This window comes from Enoplosus armatus, chromosome 4 (genome assembly GCF_043641665.1).
Source record: "Enoplosus armatus isolate fEnoArm2 chromosome 4, fEnoArm2.hap1, whole genome shotgun sequence".
Classification (NCBI taxonomy): domain Eukaryota; kingdom Metazoa; phylum Chordata; class Actinopteri; order Centrarchiformes; family Enoplosidae; genus Enoplosus; species Enoplosus armatus.
Genome location: NC_092183.1, coordinates 2628449 through 2652012, shown reverse-complemented (window position 1 = coordinate 2652012; position 23564 = coordinate 2628449). Strand labels below are relative to the sequence as shown.

The window sequence follows — 23564 nt, the reverse complement described above, 5'->3', positions numbered from 1 at the left end:
TGAAAATGAAGATTTTTTTTAGCTTTTGCAAAGCCCTCAATTACTTCGTAATAAATACAAATAAATGTGACTAAAATATCTTAAGTGAGTCTCAAGGCTTTGCAAGTTAACTTTCATACCTTAAAAAGATTTTCAGAATTTCTTTGGAAAGTGGTCCGCAGTAAGTGATTGTCACTTTATAGTTTTACACTCATAAACATGTAAAATTACTAATAAGGTCTTTTAAAAACAGAAGCATCAATATGTATATATAAATACACACACATGCAACCACAAACATTACTCATCCACATCAACACTGAATATCTGTCTCATCCAGTCATCGCAGCCAACGACATGAAGTGGCAGACGTCGGGGATGTTCCGGCCTTTCGTCGAGGTCTCCATGGTCGGTCCCTTTCTGGCCGACAAGAAGCGCAAGTTCACCACAAAATCCAAGAACAACAGCTGGTCGGCAAAGTTCAACGAATCTTTCCAGTTGTGAGTTTGAAACCTGAATTCTTTCTTCTTCACAACGGCTGAAATGTGTCGAGACGCGGCGACCAAGTGGCTGATTTTTAATGTGCTCCTCTGCTCCGCAGTGTCCTGGGGAAGGAGTCACCAGACTGCTACGAGCTCCAGGTGACGGTGAAGGATTATTGTTTCGGCCGGGCGGACCGGGTGGTCGGCGTGGCCGTGGTTCAGCTGCGTGACGTCGCCGACCGCAAGAGCTGCGTGTGCTGGTGTCCTCTCGGGCCGCGCATCCAGACCGACGAGACGGGCATGACGGTGATGCGTATCCTGTCCCAGCGGCCCGCTGACGAGGTGGCCAAGGAGTTTGTCAAGCTGAAATCTGAAACTCGTCCTGTGGAGGAGGGCAGATGAGCAGAGACTCAAGACCAGAGGTTTGTTGGGAACTGACGCGGACCACGTGGTCAGGGTTTAGATTCAGGGCTACGTCTGGTGTTTCTGAACACCGTCATCTTCATCCTCAGTAAACACATTAAAGCTTCTGATCGATGATATTCAACATGGAGGACGTCCTTCAAAAGACACGGTAGACGCGAGGAAGTTGACTATTTTTAATAGTTTGGTTGAGAAGTAAATGTGTTTAAATCAAGAGGCTCAGTCAACATTATAACTAAGTGATGTGAGTGTAAATCACCTGTTGAGATCTTGATCTTCTAATTCTAATGACTGACTGTTTCGTCTGTAGCCACTGAAATGTGGATGAAGTTTACATATCCATCCATCATCCGTTGGCCATCAGAGCTGACCTCACGGTGACCTCACGATGCTAATCCACCGCTCTTTACCAAACATCCATCCACCGGAATGACGGGCTTCGTGTCTCTGGTGTGAACAGGACCGAGTGGACCTGAACAGTAAATTCTGCCTGGAAGTAATCCCAGATTCTTGTACTGTTTGAGCCTTTGAGGCCTTTTGACTGCTAACAAATATCTTGCGACATCCGGTCCACTGTTGACTCTGGTATCCAACACTGCCCCCCCCCCCCCAAAAAAAATGGACATAAACCAGCTAATTAATGTTACAAAAAACACATGAAAACGAACAAAAGCTCAAGTTTTTAAGAAACATTTAAACAGGAAACCGATGGAGACTGTTTCATAATTAGAATCTTGGCCAACTTGAGCAAAAGAACAAAATAAAACAACTTATGGTCCTTTTTTATGATTAAGGATCATGGGTTACTCATTTTTAATTTAACATGATGATAGAATGAAGGGCAACACGCATCAGCAGCATCACATGTCGCGTCCTGTGATTCACGCCAGTTGACGGCCGCAGCACCAGATGCCAGAATATGTCGATCCAGAGAGCGAATGTTATAAAACTACAGCTTTTCTGGAGAGTTGAATGTGCATGTCCACTCTGGGGAATCCTGGAGGACAGTGAAGGACATATTCTGGTGTGTCAAGATGCTGCCCTTTAATGACGCTGGTGACATTTTTCCCAGACTGAATCTATAAAACTTTAAACTGAAAAAGAAAAGATGACACATGAATTACGTCGCCTTAAAACAAAAGGAAAAGAAGATGGCTAGCTAACGTAGCTAGCTCACCGTACAGAGAGACTTTTAACATGAATGGGTTTGACACCGTTGACCTGTAAAGTAAGAAGGCGTTGCTATTTTTCAGAAGCAAGGAATTATGGGTAAAGTAGTTTAAACTATCTGACTGACCTCTGCCCTGAGAAGAAATGCAGCGTCAGAGGTTTTGAATTTAGCTCTTTCTCTTTTTGCCAAGTGTCAAACTGTGAGTGTGAACACTGTTTATCCGTCGAGCCGCTCTGAATGGAAACAACCAAAAGTTGCTGTTTTCAGGGGTTAAATGGTGTGAACACCTTCATAAAGGACCAGAAATGGGCCTCTGGATTTCTTAACGTCCACTTTTACAGTTTGAAACAAAAGTCTGTCAGACGCCGCAGCCTTGCCATGCATGCACAGTCACACGCTGTACCAATCATGTGTTTCTGAATATCAAACTTAAGACTTGGATGGGAAATAAAACGTGCAGGCAGGTGGATGAATTGACTGAAGTGTGACCGGGTTTGATCCACACTCTTTGTCTGTTTACTATGTGCCAAGGAACGCAAGCGTTCGGCGAGCCGCGTTCAACTCGCTCTCTTCACGCATTCTGGGTCGTCTGCGCGCAGATGTGGCCTTTGTAGAAGTCGCTCTTACTTTACTGCACGTTTGACAAAACTAGCTGAACTGAAGAGGATCTGTTTGGCAGAATTTCGATGAGACAGTCTGGAGTTTTATCTTTGGTTCTGCTGTCTGCAGGAGGGTATGTGATCTTTTACAATGGCCACAGCTGCAGTGACAGCTGAACTCTTGCACTGTTTAAAACTAACTGTAAGTTTGTAAACAAATAAACGCCTATGACCAGAGCATGTATTTATTGTACACAAAGTCAGCTAGAATTGTGATCTTTTTCATGTATGTACTGTGAAATATGAAGATTGATCAAACGTATGTAAAGTAGTTATCATTATTCTAATGTGACATATGTTGAATATACTTGTAACAATATTTTGTATATAAAATATTTATGAATCAAGCTTTGTGTGTGTGTGTGTGTGTGTGTGTGTGTTACAGGAACGTGTGGTTCACTTATTGTTATCTGTTATTGTTAGTTGATACTGTGCTGGGTGACATTAAGTATTTCCCAGGAAAGTAACTGAAGACAGCTGCAGGGACACGTTTACTGGCTTCAGTCCTTTTCCTACTGGACAGACAGCGCCCTCTTGTGTTCAAACCACAGACTGCACAGACTGTAGGCTATAAAATGAAACTCTCGTGGTGAAATAATGAATCTAAAGATCCTGACAATTTTTCTCAGGACTTGGTAGAGTCCAAGAGTTAAGAGGAGACGGACTCGTCAACACCTGCATGGGCTGTACCTGTTGGACCGTTCTGGTTGTATTGCTGCCAGCTGGAGCACCTGAGCCTGGTGCCTCAGAGGCCGTCTCCATGTGATGTGTTTGCTGCCGTCTCTTTCAGCATCATGTTAGTTCATATTTTGTGAGTAAATAAAATCCTTCATTTAAAGCATGATTTACCGCGGCAGACACTGGCTTTGTATCACGGTGAGGGAAAACCATAACAGGGTAACACACAGTTTTGAGACTGTTTAAAGAAACAATCTGTGAACCACACTTTCATAAATCATTTCCCTCTCACTGACACATGCTGTACCTCCGTGACACAAAGCTTTGACAGTTTAAATAAGAGAGAGGTCGTGGAAGAGATGTGTCAATGTCGTAAAGACGTTTCTTGGCGAGGAATTTAAAAAAAAACACATTCAGGCATTTTGAGTCGTCAACAGGTTTATTTACTTTTCTTACAATAGTTTTTGTAATCTTCATCGTGTCAAGTGTTTCCATACTGTTATAAATATGAAAATAATGACCAGCAACTATCTACATTCAGTAATTGTCTGGTGGGACTGACATGTTTTCAAAAAGCATTTACACTCAATGCAAATGAGTTCAAATGAAAATTATTCAATACTGAATATTGTTTGAAACATTCATTCTTACTTAAAATAAATACTGATTATTTGAGAGAATGTAATATATATGTATATATATATATATACTGTATATATACTTGAATATTTTGCTATTATAAAATAATTATTGTTTCAACACAACCCATTACATCTTCTGAAAATATAGAAATGAGGACATAAATATTTAAAGGAATGTTATCTGCAAATTTGAATATGTCAAGTTTGACAGAGACGACCATTAGAGGCACATCCACTGAGTGATGAACGTAAACAGAGCTTTCAAAAGACGAATAAATAATAACTTAATTTAGAAACTCATAATAATAAATTATCCCATAAGCATCCCATAATGTGTAATTATGAATTAAAGGAATGTTCAATGTGGCAACTTGAATTTCTATTATTTCTGATCTCAAAATGGTGACAAAACTTATTCTTAGATAAATTAACTGAAGTGCTTCTACTGTTGTTGACTGCAAATATTTATGCCATAAACAAGGAAAAAAACAAAGTGTTTATCCTTTGTTTTGTTCACTGAAATGAGGACTCTTGTACTCTTGTACTCTTGTTAAAAGCGTAGTGGCTTACTTTACCATTACTGACCTGACTCACTTGGTGTCTATGGGAAACATTTTGCGTGAAAAACATAATAAAAACTAAAAGTGGTCAACACATAATTGAGTTGTAGCATTGACAGAAATCAATCTTTTTTTATTCAGTGCATTCTTCTTCCTCTGCAAAACCTGGCGCCTTCATTAACCACAATGACTTAACTAGAACAACTTAACTAGAAATCTCGGGAGAAGTGTTACGCGACTTTAGCAGGGAAGCTAGTTAGCCCACTTGTTGGTGAGCTCCTATGTTGTGATGATGTGCTGTTAACTCTTGAGCTTAAGATCAACTTGCAGCTCAACATCTGTTTCCACGGGTTCTCGTGTCTCCAACAGAGCTGGACACATAAACGTGAAGCTACACCGCATGGCCAGAAGTATGTGGACACCCAACCTTTACACCCCCCATGTGATTGTTGAACATCTCATTCCAACGCCTGCAGCTAGAACAGCTTTCACTCTTTGGTTTCAGGTGTTCGACCAGATTTCGACTGGACCTAAGAGGCCCAAACCATGACAAAAAAAACCAGAAGCACACAGAATAATGTGTACAGGGGTGTCCACAGACTTTTGGCCATATTATGTGTGTCCCTCCTTTTGTTTCATAAATGTTTCCAAATGGACGGCATGTGATTAAGGTCATCATTAGAGACGATTAAAGGGTCAAACTTTCAGATCTTGACATGGGTTGAATACTTTGTGTATTGGCAGCATGTTGCTCTTCCTGTTCAACTCAAGTCTCTCAGGCTTCCTATTACTCGGTTTACGATTGGCTGTTGCCCTCGGCTTGCCCGCGGTTGCCGGCCCCCCCGTTGGTCTGTGGGGACTGTAAGTGGTCGGGCAGCAGGACCTCAACACTAAAGCTGATTCTTTTGGCTTGGAAGATGCTGTAAGTGTTGTCAAATCTCAGAACATCTGGGGAGGACAAACGGAATAATCAGTATACTGCCGGATCATAAAGCCCCAGTCTATGAGTGTCACTACGGGTTACTCACAGACTCCGGGGCGTTCACAGGTCAGTGATCCGTCCTCGGGCACCAAGTGGGCGTTGTAGCGCTGGCTGGGCACGATTTCCTGCATCTGAGCTGCCTTCTTCCATTCGCCCCTTCTAGCCTTCATAAACACCCCGAAGCCAATGTCTGCACCCTCCGTGGCAAACTGCCATCTATCAAGACGGGAAAACAGGTTTTTTAATTAATCAACCGTCGCTTTTCTGACTTTTTATGTAAATTTAATTCATTACAAAAAGACAATACGACTGTACACATTTGGTGTAATGCACCGAATATGATATTACTGTATATGTATTTGTTAAGATTAATCTGACTGGGATTGTCTCACTGAGATTTAAGTAAACATTTTTAACACTAAGATCTCAAGATGGGCCTGGAATAAGTTAATTCAAACTGAATTTGATCTTAAATGTTACTTATGCTCCTTATTCTTCTCTTATTTTGAAAATTTACAGTTTTCATAACTGAATTTAAACAGATTCATGGTTAATTATGCTTTATCATTCTTAATAATTGTTTTTTCAAGCAATAGTCAAAATATATCTAAAAAATCAGCTATCAATACTACTATGTAATATTTCACAAAAGGCTGTTAGAATGTAAAAGTGTTTTTGATAATTTTTTATCAACTAATCAGTAAATCAACAATTTTTCTTGGGCTCTAAAATGACTTCAGTAACTTTTGAAACCATCACTGCCACCGCGAGACAACGTGTGGCATCCAGCTGACCTGAGGACGCAGCCCGGGAACAGGATCTCAAAGTCCAGCTGTTGGGAGGAACCTCGACTGACGGTCATACACTGCTCGTAGTCCACCTTAACATGGTCCCGCACGTAGTAGGAGGAGGGAACCGGGCCGACGTGGTTTATCTGCAGCCGAGACCGGGCATGAGCAGAGTTAGGATGTGGGTGTCAGACAGTCAAACATATGAAATGTTGAAAGTCTTGAGTTTAGGAGAAATGAGGAAAAAGAGGAAGCCATCACTTACTGTAACTGACATTGTCTGAATGCTCGTAATTTTACATCTTTTTGCACACAAAACAAGAGAAGAACGTTCTCTCTTTTCCACTTTTCTGTTTATTCACATAAATAAAATAAATATCAAACCAATCAGTTTCTGTGGTTTCTCAGTACTGTAGAGTGCAGCACAGGAACCGACCAACAGAGGGCAGTGAGTTCAATCCAGCAGGTGACAATTAACATTATGCATTATTATTATTACAGGTGACAGACACAGCTCACACACACACACACACACACACACACACACACACACACAACTTAACAATACCTGTCAGCTCTAGCAGGAATAATTATGAGCATTATTATACGGGAAGTCAAACTCATCTGAAACCACTTCTCTAAAACTCTTGCAGAAAAGTCAAACAGAATTGAGAAACTGCCAAAACGAAAAGACGCAGAGAGAAAGGCATTACTAAAAGAAAAAAACACACACGAAAGTGTGAGAAAAACCTCACGTACAAGATGCATAAGGCTCAAGGAAGCAGATCACCAAGACGTGAAACAGTTTAAAACAGACAGGATCCTCAGACAACATTAACGTTACAGGAAAATGTTTCCTGTAAAAACAATAAATCACAAAACATCAATAAATCCTCTATTTATTTTCTAAATAATCACAGGCGATAAGGAGCCCTACAGATGCAGTGAAATGCACACGACTGGATCAATGTTTCTTCGAACTCAAACCAAACCAAAACGCTTTCTTTACATACATGCAAACAGATTGTATGGTATAAATGCATTCTTTCAGGCCCAAAAATGATGCCCAATTCTTGAAGGAATAGTTCGACATTTTGGGAAATACACAATGTTACACTTAGCTTAGCACAATGACTGGAAACAGGGGGAAACAGCTAGCCTAGCTCTGTCCAACGAAATCCAACAAACCAAAGTGTAAAAATGATTTATTGTGGTTCATGTTATGTTATGTGCTGGACTATTTCTTGACCAGGTGCAGTGACTTCGAGGCTAGCTGTTTCCCTCCGCTTCCAGTCTTTGTGCTAAGCTAATCCGGTTGTCTCCTGGCTTTAGCTCCACATTAACTGCACGGACATGAGAGTGGAATCAAACTCCTCATCTAACGTATTTCCCAGAATGTCAAACTATTCCTTTTAATAAGATAACTCAGTTCCTATAACCTACAACCAAAACAATACAGTACAACGTCAAGGACACACAGCTAGCTAACTAAAGAGGTTTATTTAAAAAGAAAAAAAGTAGAAAACACTTAGAGGCTGAGTATCTCAATTCCTTGATTCTTGAATGCAGCCAAAATGAATATCTCTCTTCCTGTTCCTCATCTGTCCTGGGCCCAATTATTTATCTACAAAAACAAACGCACGGTCAGTCTAGAGTATTTATCTTTAAGTGCGACTACTCAAAGCTGCCCACTAAAACATTTCTACGCAGCGAGGCAGGACTGCAGCGGGGATGAAGTGGAGGTTTTTCTTGCGTATGTAAAGTCATTCATTTGAGTGTCACGTTGCATTATTCCTGTTCAGGCAAATCACCTCTTTATTTCTTTCAGCCGGGCCGTGACGAACTGGAAAAATATTTTGCCAGTCAAATGTAAACCCACCCACAACATTTCAAGCACACAGTATGAATAGTAGCCAGCCAGCCGGTCTCTCACAGAAGCAAAGCTGTCAGCTGCCAAACTACATGAGCGCAAGATGCAAACCAGTGAAAGAACAGCAGGGCAGGACTCACAAGTCTATGAAAACAGGTTTATATGAAACTGCTGCAAAGCGAGCGAACTGCTGCAGACTTCAGATCTGATTTTATTAACTCTACAGGAGGGCTGATCAGCTGGAATCAGACTTGTATCCACGAAAAGCAAAGTTGCCTCATATATAAGTGTCATAATTATTGGAGTAATTGTTTCGTGACATTAAAATTATATATTTGAGTGAAAATTGTGACGAAAGGTGTTAACTGGTTTCTGTTTTGTAAGTGTGAGGGGTCACGGACAGCTGAGAGAGACGGCTTACTGTGTGAGAAATCGCCATCCAGGTAGGAACACTAAATAATATAAAGATGAGTAATAAGAATAGTAATAATCCAAGCATACACTTAGTGCATTGACGCCTGGCAGAGTTAAAAAGCCAGCACTAACTGCAAAATGGTGGCTGTTATTAACAGGGCGGACTTCACAGTTTATCAGATAAAGACAGACTTTCACTTTCTATGAGGAGGAAATTAAGACTTCCAATATGATTCAAAGGCTTGATAACAACTAGACATTATAAGCATATATACGACAGGTGCAAGGCGTCGCACAAATGATTTTAACAAACAGAATGCAGCTCTGTTTTAAACAAGATCCAATAGATTCAACATGTCGCTTACGTTACTTTAATATCTTACTTTCTGGTCACTTATTGAAATAAATGTAAGGGAATGTGTCCTCATCAAGTATTATTAGTATCTCAAAATAATTACGCAGAGACTTGTCTCTTCCAACTCATCATCAGCCCACCTTAGTACCAAAAGAACAGCACCCACGGGTGATCCACTGACTCACCCGGGTCCGACAGCGAGGGTCTCCATCAGGATCCGTCAGTTTGCCCCCGTATATCGCCGGCAGCTCCTCTTCATCAATGTACTTCAGTAAGACCTCCTGCCAGTTCGCTGTCAAACCATCAAGCATTTGATCAGAACCGAGGACGTCAAAGTGTTTTGATGTGGGGGGGGTGATGTGCAGTGATGTGTAGCGTCTCACCTGCGAGGATGTAGATCTTCTGTCTCGTGTTCTCGCTCAGAAAGTGCTTGACGAGGTTGTAGGCCACAGGAAAGAGTTTGGGGGCTGCAGGAGAAAGACTGAGAGATGTCACGCAGGATACAAAGACGAAGCAGAGACAAATACAGAAACAGAAACGCAGGAGAATCAACGAGCAACTCCCCTCATCTGGACTCTCATTCGGTTGCATGCTTTCATGGAGGAAGGGCAAATTCACCTTTAATGACAAAGAGTCTTTTCAAGCCTTCTGGGTAGTTGTCTTCGAACATCTGGAGGATCTGCAGACACAGAGGAACACGCTGCTTCACCTGTATGACCAACAACAGTCTGCACTGTATGTGTGAGTGTCTCTGTACCTCTCCGTATGTTTCTATAGCAGGCTTCCATAAGTGTTTCAGACCCAGACCTTCAACATCGTAGATCATCGTGATCGCCTCCACGTTCCTCCCCAGCTGCTTGGAAACAATCAGACAAATAATCTGTGAAATAATGACCTGTAGTTCAGCAGGCGGAGACGCGTCAACTGAAGGGTTGGTGGTTCATTCATGGCTCCTCCTGTCCACAAAGTGAACTTGAGAAAGACACTGAACCCAAATGTAAATCACTTTAGATAAAAGTTTCTGCCAAATTAATGTTATGAAATGAAGTGATGAAAAACTGAGGAACAAATTATTATTAAAATTAAAAAAAAGTGTGAAAGAAAATTAAATCTGTATTCTTCTTCTTATTATTATTATTATTATGCAACAAGGGATAAGACAAACAGGAAAATATACTGTTGAAATCACAATTGGATATCATAAAATGGTGGAGAATTTGAACTGGACTTCCAACAGTCTTTGCTTCTCCTTACAACAAAACAACATGTTCTGACTCTCTGTGTCAATATGAAGCTGCATGTCGTGTTATATATGTCTAATTATTTTCTATACGTCTAATAATTAAAAGAACTTCAGAGTTCAGCTCACATTTGATTTGATCAGTGGAAAACTGATACTGCAGCTCAGTGAACACATTTGTGATTGGCCCTTCAGCCCGAGAAGAGGACCGCTGGATCTCTGGCGCTCTTACCCTCTGAGACTGGAGGTTACATTCCTTCTGCAGGACCTCGCAGTCTCTGATCTTGGACTTGATGAAGTCTTGCTTGGAGGCAGACAGGAAGAGGCCTTTGGGGTCCACCGGTCCGATGACATCATACCAGATGGGACTGCCCTCGCGGTCGTAACCACACATCCCTCCTGACAGGTACTTCTCTATCACCTGCAAACAGTCACCTTAAATGTCAGACGGCTGCTTCCATCATCCGGAGAATTTGTGAAGAAGAACTGAACCTACAGCAGGTTGTGGTTTATTAGGTTTATGAGGCTTTTACCTCTGGAGGACGCCATTCAGTGATTATCGTGTCTATTTTCATCTGTTTCCTGAACTCCACATGCTGCAAGAAAAGATGGGCGCGTGTTAACTTCAGCAAAACTATTAATCATATGATTAATAATACACAGTAGGAACATCACCTCGTCCATGACAGACTGCCGGTACAGCGGCACACCCAAGCACAATGTAGTGATTTAAGTGGCTTAGGAGATTTCAGAGAGTACGTGACGTAAAACCTGCCCAGTCAGCAGGAAGGGGATCAGTTGTGTACCACGCTACAGCACGCACACACACACACACACACACACACACACACACATGCTCACTACCACAATCTGGTCATTTGGATATATGGATGTTTGTTTCCAGCCGGGTCGATAGATTTCAGAAGATCATTTGAAGCCGACTGTCACTTCTAGCAGCTGCTGGGGCAACAAATGATGGAGACACCTGAACAGGCTGCAGGTGGCGCTGTAGTTCAGATGGAGTGTAAGCAAATCACTTTGACAATTGACGTTACAGTGACACTGTAATAATTATTAGTTATTCCAAAATGCTGGGAGGCAGCTCAGTTAACTCAGTTAGCTGGCTTTTAGCTTTGGCTAACGAGTAGCATTACATGTTGTTGTTTGTTTCTTTTCACTGTTTTTATGGTCTTATTTCGTAACAACTGGTATTGTTTTTGTGGAGCACTTTGTTACTACGTCACGACTGTCTGCTGCTGATGTTAGCTCATTGGTAGATGTGTCATTAAAACGTAGGCAGTGTGGTTAGCTAGCTAACGAGCCAGACGTCAGTATGCCAGGTTGTTGTGTAGTTCTTCTGCCCCCTAGTGGAGTAAATCTGCTTCTATCATCTTAAATACTCATTTAAGCCCTTTTAACTATATCTTATCTCCCCATCACAGCACCGCTCCTCTCTAATCTGCAGCCACTCCTGAGCTAACCGCACAAAGAGAAGAGAGCACTGTGTTTCTGCCTCTGCTGTCGCTTCACTACATTTGTACTACATTGCATTTCTAGCGTGTGACACATGTCCTGTTACGTTACCTTTCGCAGCATGGCCTCAGACTTCTGGACATTGAAGTTTCTGGCTGAAAAAGAGAAAAGAAAGTGAAATGATGAATACAGACATCCTCCAAAGAAGAAAATACGCAAAAAAGGAGATTAAGTATTAGATGAAGTTATAACATCAAGAAAAAGTCATATAAAACAAGTGAGTTTTAGTTTTAAAATGTTCACAATGAAGGAAGTTATTAGACTGTATGTGAATGAGTAAAATAATAAGCGTGCATCTCTTTGAGAGGGCTAAAACGGATCAATCTTCAGTCAGTAAAGTAGAGGAAACTTTGGAAATCTGCCTGACCTTAAACCTAAATCTGCTTAAAAGAGGAAATCCCTGACACACTTGAAATAAGAACAAAAAGAAGAGCAAGATGTGTTATAGTTAAAGTGTCAGCAGCTGATGATCCGGTCTCATTGTTTTGTGTGTTGAGGAACGAGTTTGAGCATCCAAATAGTGTCAAAAACATTAAAGTAAAGTCTTAGACAACCAACAGAAGATGTGTCAAAGGAAACAACCAGATTACTAAAACGTGGTCATGTGAAAATTGAAAAGCCTGCAATTATACAAGAGTTCTTTAAATGTTTCCTCCACCCGTAAATGACTCAGCGGGACAAAATACCAAGAATAATCATATGAAAGAAACCCTGAAATTGTAAAAGGTTTCATTGACGCCCTGCGGGAATAAACTTGTGTAACATTCAAAAGACCTCCTCTTCTCCAACGTGGTGGGCGTTAAAGCCACTGTGTCAGTATATCTGATCCAGAACAGACTTGACACGCAGCCAGTCCACTGTCTAATACTCCATCTAAGGTGATTAGCTCAGCAGCTGACAGTCCGGTGGAGAAGCACGACAACGCTGTTGCCTCGAAGTGAGACTTACAACTTACTCCTGCAGTGGATTATAATGCACCTAATGCTCCATTCTGGCACCTCAACTAGGACATGACTTAAAATTACAAAAGCACAAAGCAGATTCTGGCACACGACCAGGCCCTGTATTATTTTGAGTCAGTAATAAGTGTTTACGCTGTGATCACCTCACTGGATAATAACGGTGAACCCTTTAAATACTGATAATATACACGGTACTGGGCGGATAGATGTGTTCCAGTGTTCCTCCTCAGATCACTGCAGATATTTGATGATCTTATGGAGGTTCATAACCTTCCAGCTACGGAGATAAGCATATCACCTCCCTATCTGATAACATATAGCCATTATCTCACACTGCACCGGTCCAGGTCTAGTGAAGCTTGGAGGGACGGTGCACTTTGTGACCATGTTGTGGCTCTTTCAGTCATCACCCTGACAGCGTTTCTGTAGGTTTCCAACCTTTTCAAGAAATATAAGACTCAGACAACACGTATATCTTCATGTTACAATACTGAGCAAAAAGTACAAATAATATCTTTATGCCCCACAGGTAGCTAAAGCAGCTAAAACAGCTAACATCCCCTAATAAAGACAAAATTAAAACGGCTGCTGTTTCACTGGACTCTGGCACAAAATGTTTGCCCTTTTGTACTTTAATCCTTTGTCTTAACGCACTCCGGTATAACTGATATGGTCGCAGGCTGAATTGGTGTCATTGGCTCTTTTATTTCTTAAGGCGGAGCTCCTCAGAGATAAATACTGTACACTGCTAGTTGGAGCGTGACTCATCTGAGGGCTGAAAACATTTGAATAAGACGAGGTCGTTGGCCTCTAGCACAGATCTTCTGTTATATGTGAGAAACAGGGTCCAACTGGAAACTTGACATAGGAAGCAAAATATATTCTTGGTGTATTTGTTGATCAGTATGCACAAGCGGATAGAGCTACTTCCTGTTCAACTCGGGGCATATAGGTCATAAACTGTGATAGCTTATGTACTTTATTTCTGATTTGCTTCTCTGGTAGAAGTGGTGGATTTCATGTCTCTTGAATAAGGAGAACAACAACTCAGGAGGCCTCAGATTCATCCAAGGGCCTCTGTTTTACTGCCCAATTTAAGGCAGTTTGGCGTTGCGGCTCAGGTGATGTCCTGGGACCCAGGAGGACTTCTCGCCATGCACATCGATTACAAAAGAAACTGCTTTAAAGAAGATATATTAAGCATTAATATTAGAGTTGAACCTGGGTTTAAAACATGAAAATCCAGCATTTGGTTTGGTCTAGATTATCATGAGGTCAGTGAACGGGGCTGAACTTTCCTCACTGTTCCCACAGCTTGAATGGGAGTCATCTTTACATCCATGTTGAATGGAAAATAACTTGAATCATTCAGAGCGTAGCTCGACCCGAACAGACCCTCATTGTGCGCGTGAGGAGCCGTGACGCTGGTCTTTCTGAGAGGCATGTCACAGCCTCCGTGGTCATTTAGTAAGACTTCATCAAAGAGAAACAATACGCCCTCACTGCCGCTCTGAATTCTGGTTATGACACGTTGTTTTTGAGGAAACCTGCAGGGAAGAGCAACAGGAACACAGCAGCGGAGTGTCTCCTGGCAGACGGACTGTCGTCAATCGTAGTGCGCCTTTAATGCGATTAGCTCTGGATTAGCCTGATACACAGAGTGCTAGACCTCTGCTCCAGAACTAATCAGCACAAGGCCTCCTTTAATCACTGCTTCCCATTTCCTCGAGTGTCTGAGGGCGTAACCTCAACCAGGGTTCACCAAGTTACATGGAAGACTTATTAAGGCCTTTCTAATACCACATTTAATGCAATTTAATACCTGTTTTATGGTCCACACCGGCCAAAGTATGATGGGAAACCAGAAGGGACAATATGGTCTAGAATTATTTATTATTATACCACATTTTTTTCAGTGCTTCCTGGCAGTTTATACAATAACAGAGTCTAAAACCCGGAAATGAGTTTGCATTTTAGCACTTCTGGTTCCCTTGTCTCAAAGTCAATGGGTTTTGGTTAGATGCTGATAAGTTTCATAAACTTGTTTATCACAGAGCTTATTTTCTGCGATAATCCAAAATCCCATTGGCTTGTTGTTGAGGGAACCAGGGGGATGTTAGCTTCCTGGTCAATACGTCATCCCTGCAACACCCTGTTCCTGTTGATGTAACTGATTCAACTGATGCGACCTGGACACAGATAACCAGCAGAAAATGGGTGAATGGATTAATCAATTAAAAACGATTAATTCATTTAAGATTGTGTAAGTGTGTGTGTGTGTTTGCTAAAATGAACACTTCCCTAACGCTTCCTAGCTACTGTAGCTAGCATTAGTGTTCGCTACAGGTGTGATGGAGCTGACTGAACCTCCACCAAAAAGGATTGAACAGAGGATTGAACATTGTTTTTATTAAGTTGAAGAGTTTTTAATACCTTCTAAGGCTGTTTTTTTGTTTTTTTTCTGACTTTTCAAGACTTGCCCACCCAGCCTCAGCCTACCCAAGGTAAGTCAGAGTCTGGGTATCAGTTAAATTTAGTCTCAAGAGTAAAAACAACCCTGACGTCTTCCTGGTTTGGTTTAGCCGCTGCTGAGTGACCAGTCCCAGAGCAGGCTGGGTTTTTCTTGTTTTTTGTGGTGCGAGCATCGTGTTCAGGGATGGAAACCACGAGTTTCTTTCTCAACCCCTGCAAACAGGGATGTTTATATGTGTTGCTTCATGTCCTTTCATGTAATAAACCACTGCAGCTTCTGCTTATTGCACAACATGCAACGGCACAGACAGCCCCCCCCCCTCCCCCCTCCCCCCTATGAATGCAAATGATTATAGGCAAATAATCACAAATTTACCTCAGCGGAGAGGGGGGGGTCATGGGAGGGCTTTCTTTCTGGGAGTGCAAGCTGTGGTCAGGGATAAGCAGCCTCATGACTTTCAACTCACCTCTGAGCCAACGTAACAGGAAGTGGTCATGCTGTGCAGGAAGTTGAGGAAGAATGTCTTGTATCCTCTCTCGAAACTGCCGCCAGAGGAAGGAGAGAAGAAGAGACGTGATCGACAGGCGTTGCATATCAGCCGCAAAGAGGATTCAACTTTCAGGGAAATCTATAACTAATCTTTGCAGTTACAAAAAAAAAACACACATACAGGACTCATTCACTTCAGATTAGTCAGTTTCGCTTCCTGCAGCTGAAACTTGTGACCTGGTGACTAATTATTTTATACAGCGTTCAACAACCGATGCCTGCCAACAGTTTGTGCATGGGTAGAAGAACGGTTGGCGTGTGGTTTAGGGTACATTTTAGGTTACAGCGAATGGCCCAAAGTATGTGGACACTCACAGCATTACGGCTGCTAAACAATTTCTTTCTTGATTCATTGATTGATCGTTTGTCTTATAAAACGATCACACTTTTTCCAGTTGACATATTTTGACATTTGACGTATCTAGATTGCTCGTTTTGTTGGACCAACGGTCAAAAACTGTGAACATTAGTGAGGTGTTGTGCAGTAAAGCCTGGGTCTCAGTCAACATGTCAGTTCATCACAAAGGTGCTGGATGGGGGGGTGAGGTCAGGGATCCGTGGCGGCCAGTCAAGTTCTTTATGGACTTGGACTTTGTGCAGGGGGGCACTGTCATGTTGAAAATGATTATTGTGTCAGGAACTTTGTCCTTTGCTGCCTTAGCTTGGATTGGTTGCAAACTGTAGCATCTTTTTATTAGAATAATACAATTCTGAGCTTAAACAATTAATGGATTACTCAATTCTGATAATCAAGAAAAAATGTCAGGATTTGACGCTTGTCTTTGTCATATATGACAGAAACTGAACTTTTTTGGGGGGTTTGGACTTTTGACTGTTCGGAAAAAAACAAGCGATCGAAACAGATTGTGGCACCTTTTAATAGATAAAACGATTAATCGATTAATAATCTGCAGTTGCAGCCCTATGACAGATTTTTCATAACCTGGCAAAAATTGTTCTTAATAATGGCTTACAACTGATAAATCAAAAAATAATAAAACATTAATAAATAATTCATTTACCATTAAAATGCCATTAGTTGCAGTTTATAAGCCATTTATTAGCGGTGGCTTATCAGAAAGTGGTGCCGGAGAGGTTATTATATAACAGTTACAGGGCTACCAAGAAAAAGGGATACCAGTGTAAAGCACATTGTCACCAAACACAATTATCATCATTACTGTTATTAATATTATGAATATCATTAACTTACCTGCTCCAGTGCTTCAGCCTGTTTAGGACTGAGGTCTCCTACTCTTCCGCTCATGTCTGCGGCCAGAAGATGTCAGATAAAGACGGAGCTGCTTCAAAGTCAAACTGGCAGACAGAGACGGAGAGAGAAACAGCACCGTCACCGTTAACCGGAGGGTTTCTGTCTGAGACGCCGCCCGGCGATGCTCATTCACGGCTTCTGTATCCTGATATCCTCGCTGTCAGCAGGTGGAGGCGGAAAAAACGGTCAGGAGGAGGCAAAAAAAATGTAAACACGACCGTCGCACCGCCCGTCAGAGAGATCCAGCCCAACCAGCTGACTCGGCCAAAGATGAGAGAAATAAGAAGATGATCACTCTCGACAAGAAGGAGGAACCACAGAGAGGAGAAACCCCGCCCCCTCTCCTCTCCAGTTTAACCAATATCTCTTCAAAAACAAACTACACGGGAATCGACTTCTGTACTGGTTGATAAAATGTGATCAGCCTGTCATTTTACGAGAGGAACAACTTTTTTTAAATTTAAATCTTCAAAGGATTCAAAGAAGTACAGCTCACCTGAAGCTTTGACAGCACATGGATGTCTAAATAATGAGAGCCTCAATGTGTAGGGATGGGTGATGTGGTTGAAATCCTTATGACAATATTAACATGAATTAATTCATTTTGTTTACCTAACCCTGCTTTTGATAACAGAGCAGGACCCCTCCAGTTTCACTACATTATTGTCAAATGCTTGATTTAACACATCTTTAGTCAATAAAATGTGAAGAAAATTAAACGCATTGACTCATGATTATATTAGGCCTAACTGATTTAATTATGACATTAAGTAAATAAGACTATAAACAATTGAGTGATTCATCTCCAGCTGAAGAAAATAGACAATCTTTGGTACTAATCCGATGATCTGAAACATGCGCACATACAAGAAGTCTTAAAACTGTTATTTGGTTTGATTCAGCGAGTTATGCTCATCAGCTACTGCTGCTGCTCTTCAAGACTCTCAGTTTTACACAGTATAACCAAATATCCTAAATACTAGGCGATTTGATATTGTCACACTGCGCAGGCGCAAAATGGAGCAGGTGCAAATTGCTTGATTGTTCGCTCAATCACACAAAATATGATAATGACATGTGTTCACCGTGTTAACAGAAGACCGGTGTGAAGGTTTTATACAGCACTCCTGCTGTATTTATGGGGGTCTGGTTTTAACGATTCGATTCGGATATCGGATATACACTGGTTTGTAGGCGTGGCATTAGCTATGTCACTAATACTGTGGCACTTTGTTGCACTGACCTCTGGCACATGTATGATTTTAAACTACAATCATGCTACATTTGTTGTTTTTGTAGATTTAGGCTTCTCTGGAACCATATGTAACAGTTCATGAGCATTTTCCGGACTAATGATAGGAAAATATTTGTTGTTTGTTAACAGTCAATATGCAGCCTTACTAATCAAAAACTTTACCTCTTCAAGGCCATTTGATAGTCTAAATTTATTTTGGTATAATTTTGTTTTATGATTTCATCATGTTCATAGAGCGTAGTGATGCAAAAGTCACATCGGAGAAATGTTTTCAGTCGATATATTCGATTAACGAAGAAGGAAGTGTGGGCGGGAACTCTCTCAAACTGCTACGTTCGTCTCTGGTTCTACAAACTCAACGGTCAAAAAACGGTAACAGGAAATTATCGAAATAACCGCAAATTGTGCGGTACATTTTGTTGTTGTTTTTAAAGTACGATATACATTTAGCTAAAAACAACTCTACTTGTTATTTAGCTGGGTTCCGGTAATGCGCCTACCGGTCAGCAGCCTTGAAGATAGTAATCCTCCTGCTTCTTCCGGTCGGGGCCGGAAGCTGCCCTCGCTTGTTTACATTCGTCGAGAGGTTTAACGTTAGCTAACTGGCGAACAAAAACGCTAGCAGCTTTTCCAAAATAATGGGTGACGGTTGATTAAGTTTGTGCATTTATGACAGTTTTCAGTGGTATTTTCTCTCTGTTGTTCGGGCCATGGCTTCAGCTCGCTGCTGGTGCTGTCTCTGGGTAACGTTACCGCTGCTCCTGCTGCGGTGGCCGGGGCTGGTGGTCGCGGCGGAGCAGGTCGCTCTGGTGGAGGTTTTCCTGGCGCAGCGGCCCGGTGTCAGCGCTCTGCTCCAGGGGGAGGTGGTGGAGTCCAGCAGGGTCAGCAAGAGCTCCGAGCACCGGGACGAGGACCAAGAAGAGCTGGAGGGAGAGCTTGTCCTGGTGAGTCGGTCAGAGGGGGAGTCATTTATGTTAATACGTTAATATGAACACATTTGGGTGAATAATCAGCTAATAACTTACCAGAGCCCAAAGTAATGACCTCTTTGTCAATTAACCCCAAAGTGTTCAACAACATATTACCCTTATGAACAACGAATGGATGAAGTTTAGATATAAATATTCCTGTCTAACATTTTAGATTAAAAAAAAAACCCTGTACAAATATGATAGTAAATTTCCATCTCTGCATGGGGAAAATCATGACTTACAGTAGGAAGTAAACAGGAATGTGAGATATAATAATTTATAAAAATAACAGTAACAATAATGAGTTTATATATACAAGCATAGCTGCATTTTCAGGTTTGAATTCGTTTTTGATTGAATAAATGTGGGTGGAAAAAGTAAACAAGTGAACCTCTTGCCTCCCTAAACGGCCACTGCTGAGGAGGTCCTGAACAAGGCGGCCTTCACCAGCCTTACATCTGACAGCATTGTAATTTCCTCCTTGCAGTACAGACGTTCAGCCTGTTTTCTGTCCTCAGGTTCAGGATGAGGAGACGCAGGTGAGCGGAGGAAAAGGCGAGGACGTCACCAAAGAGCAGGAGCCGTGGATCGGGGTGGTGCCCGTGGAGATGGACGACAGCAAAGCCTCCACAGGAAACCAGGAGTCCTTCGCTGATGCAATGGTCAATAAAGTAAGAGGTTCAATTTACAGTGAATCTGTCGTGAATTTTGCTCGTACTGATGTGGACTTTTGTGGCAAACTTAACATGCACCCTCCCTGCTAAAGATGAAGCGAGCCTTGGTCCTCGGAGCGTCTGCGCTGATCATTCTGGCTCTTAACCAAAACACCGTCAGTGAGGTAAACCTGGACCCTGTTTCTCCATTTCTTCCATCACAGTGTTCTAAAGCCACGTCAGTCACTGCATGCTTTGGGATTTGGGATTTTGGCTTGGAAGAATATTTGGGAAGTTGATAGAAACCTGAGACCCAGGCTGAAAATGTAAACTTAAAAGACACTTTGTCCAGGTCATATTTATTACCTAAAAATCTGCCTCCTTCTGTTCTAGATGGATCTGTCTCAGGTGCTGTCCAAGCCCATCATTGTGATCCAGACGTCTGAAAATGTCACCAAGCTGATCGGAGCTCTGCTCAGGTCCAGAACACCTTATTGTTTATGAGAGATACTGTCAACATGGAAACACATGAACTGTTCCCTCGTATCACTGATAAAAAGCAACAACATACAGTTTGTTTTATGAATCAGATAAGTTGATACCACGTGTCACGTGCTTCCTCAGTTTAACGGAAATCATAGTGATGTGACATGTACACTAATAATTACACTTGAATAATTCAAATACGATATTTCAGCTTTCATCTAAACAAGCTCCAACTTTTGAATTGTGTTCGTTTTAAGTTCAGAAAGTCAGTTTCATTCAGTCAGATTTTTATTCTTGTTTATTTATTCTTTGATCTGATATTTCCTGCTTGAAATGATAAAATAGTTTTTCGGATAAGTTCTTATGCAGCTATTTGTGTTGAGACAACTTTTATTTTGTCTTTTATATACTGTATATAAATGTGTATTTACGTTGTCAAACAATAAACAGCCATAACATCTAGTCAACACAAAATCACAGTAATCATAACTTCAATAAATATATCATTATTATTCATTAATTCGTTAATCTAATGACCACAAAGGTCACAGATCAACTAATGAGTGTGAAAAACAATTAACTCCACCAAATTCCTGCAGTTTTTTGTATTATTTTGTGGCACTAATAAGATGTTTTCTGTAGTTCAGCACACAACCTGTCACACATGCATCCCATTACCAACGAAAGAAAACATGTCAACTTGTGTCCTTGTTACTTATTGTGGTTATTCACAGTAATCACGTTAGTGTGTGTGTGTAAATGTAGTGATGGAGGATCTTTAGTGGCTCTGAATAATAGTTGTCTCTCTCCACAGGGGACTTCAAGCGACAGCAAAAATCACATACAAGACGATCCTGCAGGACAACCTGGTGAGCTTTAAATCAGCTGGCAGTGTGTTTCTCAGTTGTTAGCACCCTCCAGTGGTGAGTGAACAGATGACAGGCTGAGCTGACAGTGAGCGCATGCTGCTGTGTGTCCGGGCAGGGAGCCACGCTCACGCTGTGGTCCAGCTGCGGCCGATCGAGAGGAGGGCGCTACGGAGAGTGGCAGGGGGTCATCTGCACGGGAGAGACCAACTCTCAGGTCCAGGTGGGGGAGCGCAACGGACACATCACCGGCCTTGTTTACATGTTTTCTTAAAGCCGCTGTGGGGAAATCCACCGTTTTTACACATCAAAGTCTGTTCACAGGTGTTGGGGAGTACTACTGCAGATGTAGAAGATAGAAACCACATTGTAAAAACACATTTTCCATGCAAATGCAGTTTAACTGTATTATTGAGTCTGGTGCTTAATCAGCAGCATCATTTGCATTTCCTCCTCTCCTCTATTACCGGAAGCATTTTCTGAGTCGTGGTGTGCCACAGTCCGAGAAACAACAAGTGTTTTTTTAAATGAACTGCAAAGGAACCAGATGATGACCTCATGGAGATCTTGTCTGTGTGTCTGTAGAAGTACCTGCAGCAGCTGTGGGACACGGTCCTCCTGGTGGCTCTGATCCTCAGCACCGGAGTCATCGTTCAGGCCCGCTGGCAGTACCAGGACCACCAGCTGAACGACGACTTAGAGGTACACTCTGCCTTTGCTGCTGGTATCATCACGGGTTATTCTTTGGCATATCTTTGGCATCTCTGTCCTGCAGCTTCTCGTCAGGTTTACTCTTTGTAACTGTGATAAACTGTTGCCCTTTAGATAACATGGTATGTGATGTTCTTCAGCTCCTTCCTAAACAGGACGTCCTGAAGAGGATGTCGTCCCTGAAGACCAAAAGGTATCGTCAGCCCAAACCGTGGTGTGACCCGACCCAGCCGGTAGAGACGGACAACTGTGCGGTCTGCCTGGAGCCGTTCAACAACAACCAGGTCAGCCAACACTCCTACACCCCCTCAATTAGAGGCAGGCACGTGGAGTCGTGGTCATATCATACCTGTACATTCTGCCTGTCGTCAGATTTGAAAAAGGTCACGGACGCATGCAGACGATGATGTGATATGAACCGTTGTCTTGTCTCGTTGCTGTCTCAGTGTCTACGGGTGCTGCCGTGTCTTCACGAGTACCACAGAGAGTGTGTCGACCCCTGGCTGCTGCTGCAGCACACCTGCCCCCTGTGCAAACGCAGCATCCTCAGTGAGTTCACGTCACGGCGTCACGCAGTCCATCTGTTGAGGTTTCTAAAGAGTAAATTAACACCAGGCGTTTGGGGCCTGTCTCGACTCTGATCACACCCAACATCACAGACTGTTATGCTCTTATGCACCTGTAACCACACCCACTAGTGATGTCACTGTGTACTGTGAGGAGTACACCTGTACATCACTGCAACAAGGTTTTAAACCACTGGAGGTCAGCAAAGACAAGATTTTCAGGTGTTAAGTTACTCTTTCAGTGCAAATATCAATTGTATACCAATAATCAATCAAGTTATTTTATTTTCATGCAAATAAATTCATCATAGGTTACTGTTATTTCACACTTCACTGGCTTTAACATTACGATTTTATTCTCGTGTGCGAGGACTCAAAAGTGTGGCTTCTTTTGAAAAGATTAACATTTTAATCCTGTTCTTTATTTATTTATTTTTAATTATACACACTGTCAGAAACGTTAGTGGACACTCTTTTGTAGAAAGTATGTGCTGATCAAAGAAATTAAAATAAGGTTGTAACTAACGGTTCTTTTCATTATCAATTAATATTTCGACAATTTTGTTTCCAGAAAATGTCAAAACAAACAGTTTAGAATGCAAAGATATTAATTTTCATATCATCGAATAATAAAACGAGCAAATATTTATATTCGAGGAGTTGGTTCATTTTCTGTTGACCCACTAATCTATGAATTGATTTATTGTTTCTCATATCTTTCTCTTTTCTAACCCTCTCCAGGCAGCATCCGCAAAGACAGTTAACGGTTGCTCCACCTCCACCTCCACCTCAGCAGCAGTTCTGGGAATCAAGTCTCGTCTCTTCCTCGGTGACACTCCAGTAGCCGTTTTTCTTTTTTTTTTCTTTTTTTTTTTAAATGACTTCACACCTCCTTCCTTCCAGCAATGGATTGTGGGAACAAATATAAGCTTCTCACAGCAGCTGGCCGGCCGTCTGGACTGGGGAGCGGTCAGACTGTGACGTCTGACCCTCTGGTGGGTGCAGCGGGCCTCGCAGACACATA

General features: G+C 41.9%; 3 protein-coding genes across 4 annotated transcripts in view; 2 read left to right on the top strand and 1 right to left on the bottom strand.

The window, feature by feature from the left end:
* LOC139284383 (protein unc-13 homolog B-like) overlaps positions 1-1341 on the top strand; it is a 100375-nt gene extending 99034 nt beyond the window's left edge. Inside the window, exons 32-33 of the mRNA XM_070904637.1 lie at positions 320-479; positions 581-1341. Of these exons, the coding sequence (XP_070760738.1) occupies positions 320-479; positions 581-863 (443 nt within the window). The 3' untranslated portion in view covers positions 864-1341. The remainder of the gene's footprint in view (positions 1-319; positions 480-580) is intronic.
* Positions 1342-3812: 2471 nt separating this feature from the next.
* LOC139283830 (SEC14-like protein 2) lies at positions 3813-17115 on the bottom strand. 2 transcript variants are annotated; one of them, XM_070903870.1, is made up of 12 exons: positions 16973-17115; positions 15677-15752; positions 11827-11870; positions 10776-10838; positions 10475-10663; positions 9760-9855; positions 9621-9681; positions 9386-9469; positions 9188-9294; positions 6370-6509; positions 5622-5791; positions 3813-5541 (listed from the first exon to the last, which is right to left on the bottom strand). In XM_070903870.1, the coding sequence occupies exons 1-12, from the start codon at positions 17024-17026 to the stop codon at positions 5390-5392; spliced, it is 1236 nt and encodes a 411-aa protein (XP_070759971.1). In that variant the 5' UTR covers positions 17027-17115; the 3' UTR covers positions 3813-5389. The 2 variants fall into 2 exon arrangements, with proteins under 2 accessions (XP_070759971.1, XP_070759972.1); XM_070903871.1 differs by lacking the exons at positions 10475-10663; positions 10776-10838.
* Positions 17116-18997: 1882 nt separating this feature from the next.
* On the top strand, positions 18998-23387 carry rnf215 (ring finger protein 215). The gene is made up of 10 exons (XM_070903872.1): positions 18998-19231; positions 19777-19929; positions 20025-20096; positions 20305-20390; positions 21212-21266; positions 21382-21486; positions 21849-21965; positions 22115-22258; positions 22421-22523; positions 23282-23387. Exons 1-10 carry the CDS (start codon positions 18998-19000, stop codon positions 23302-23304), a joined length of 1092 nt encoding a protein of 363 aa, XP_070759973.1. The 3' UTR covers positions 23305-23387.
* Positions 23388-23564: the final 177 nt, after the last annotated feature.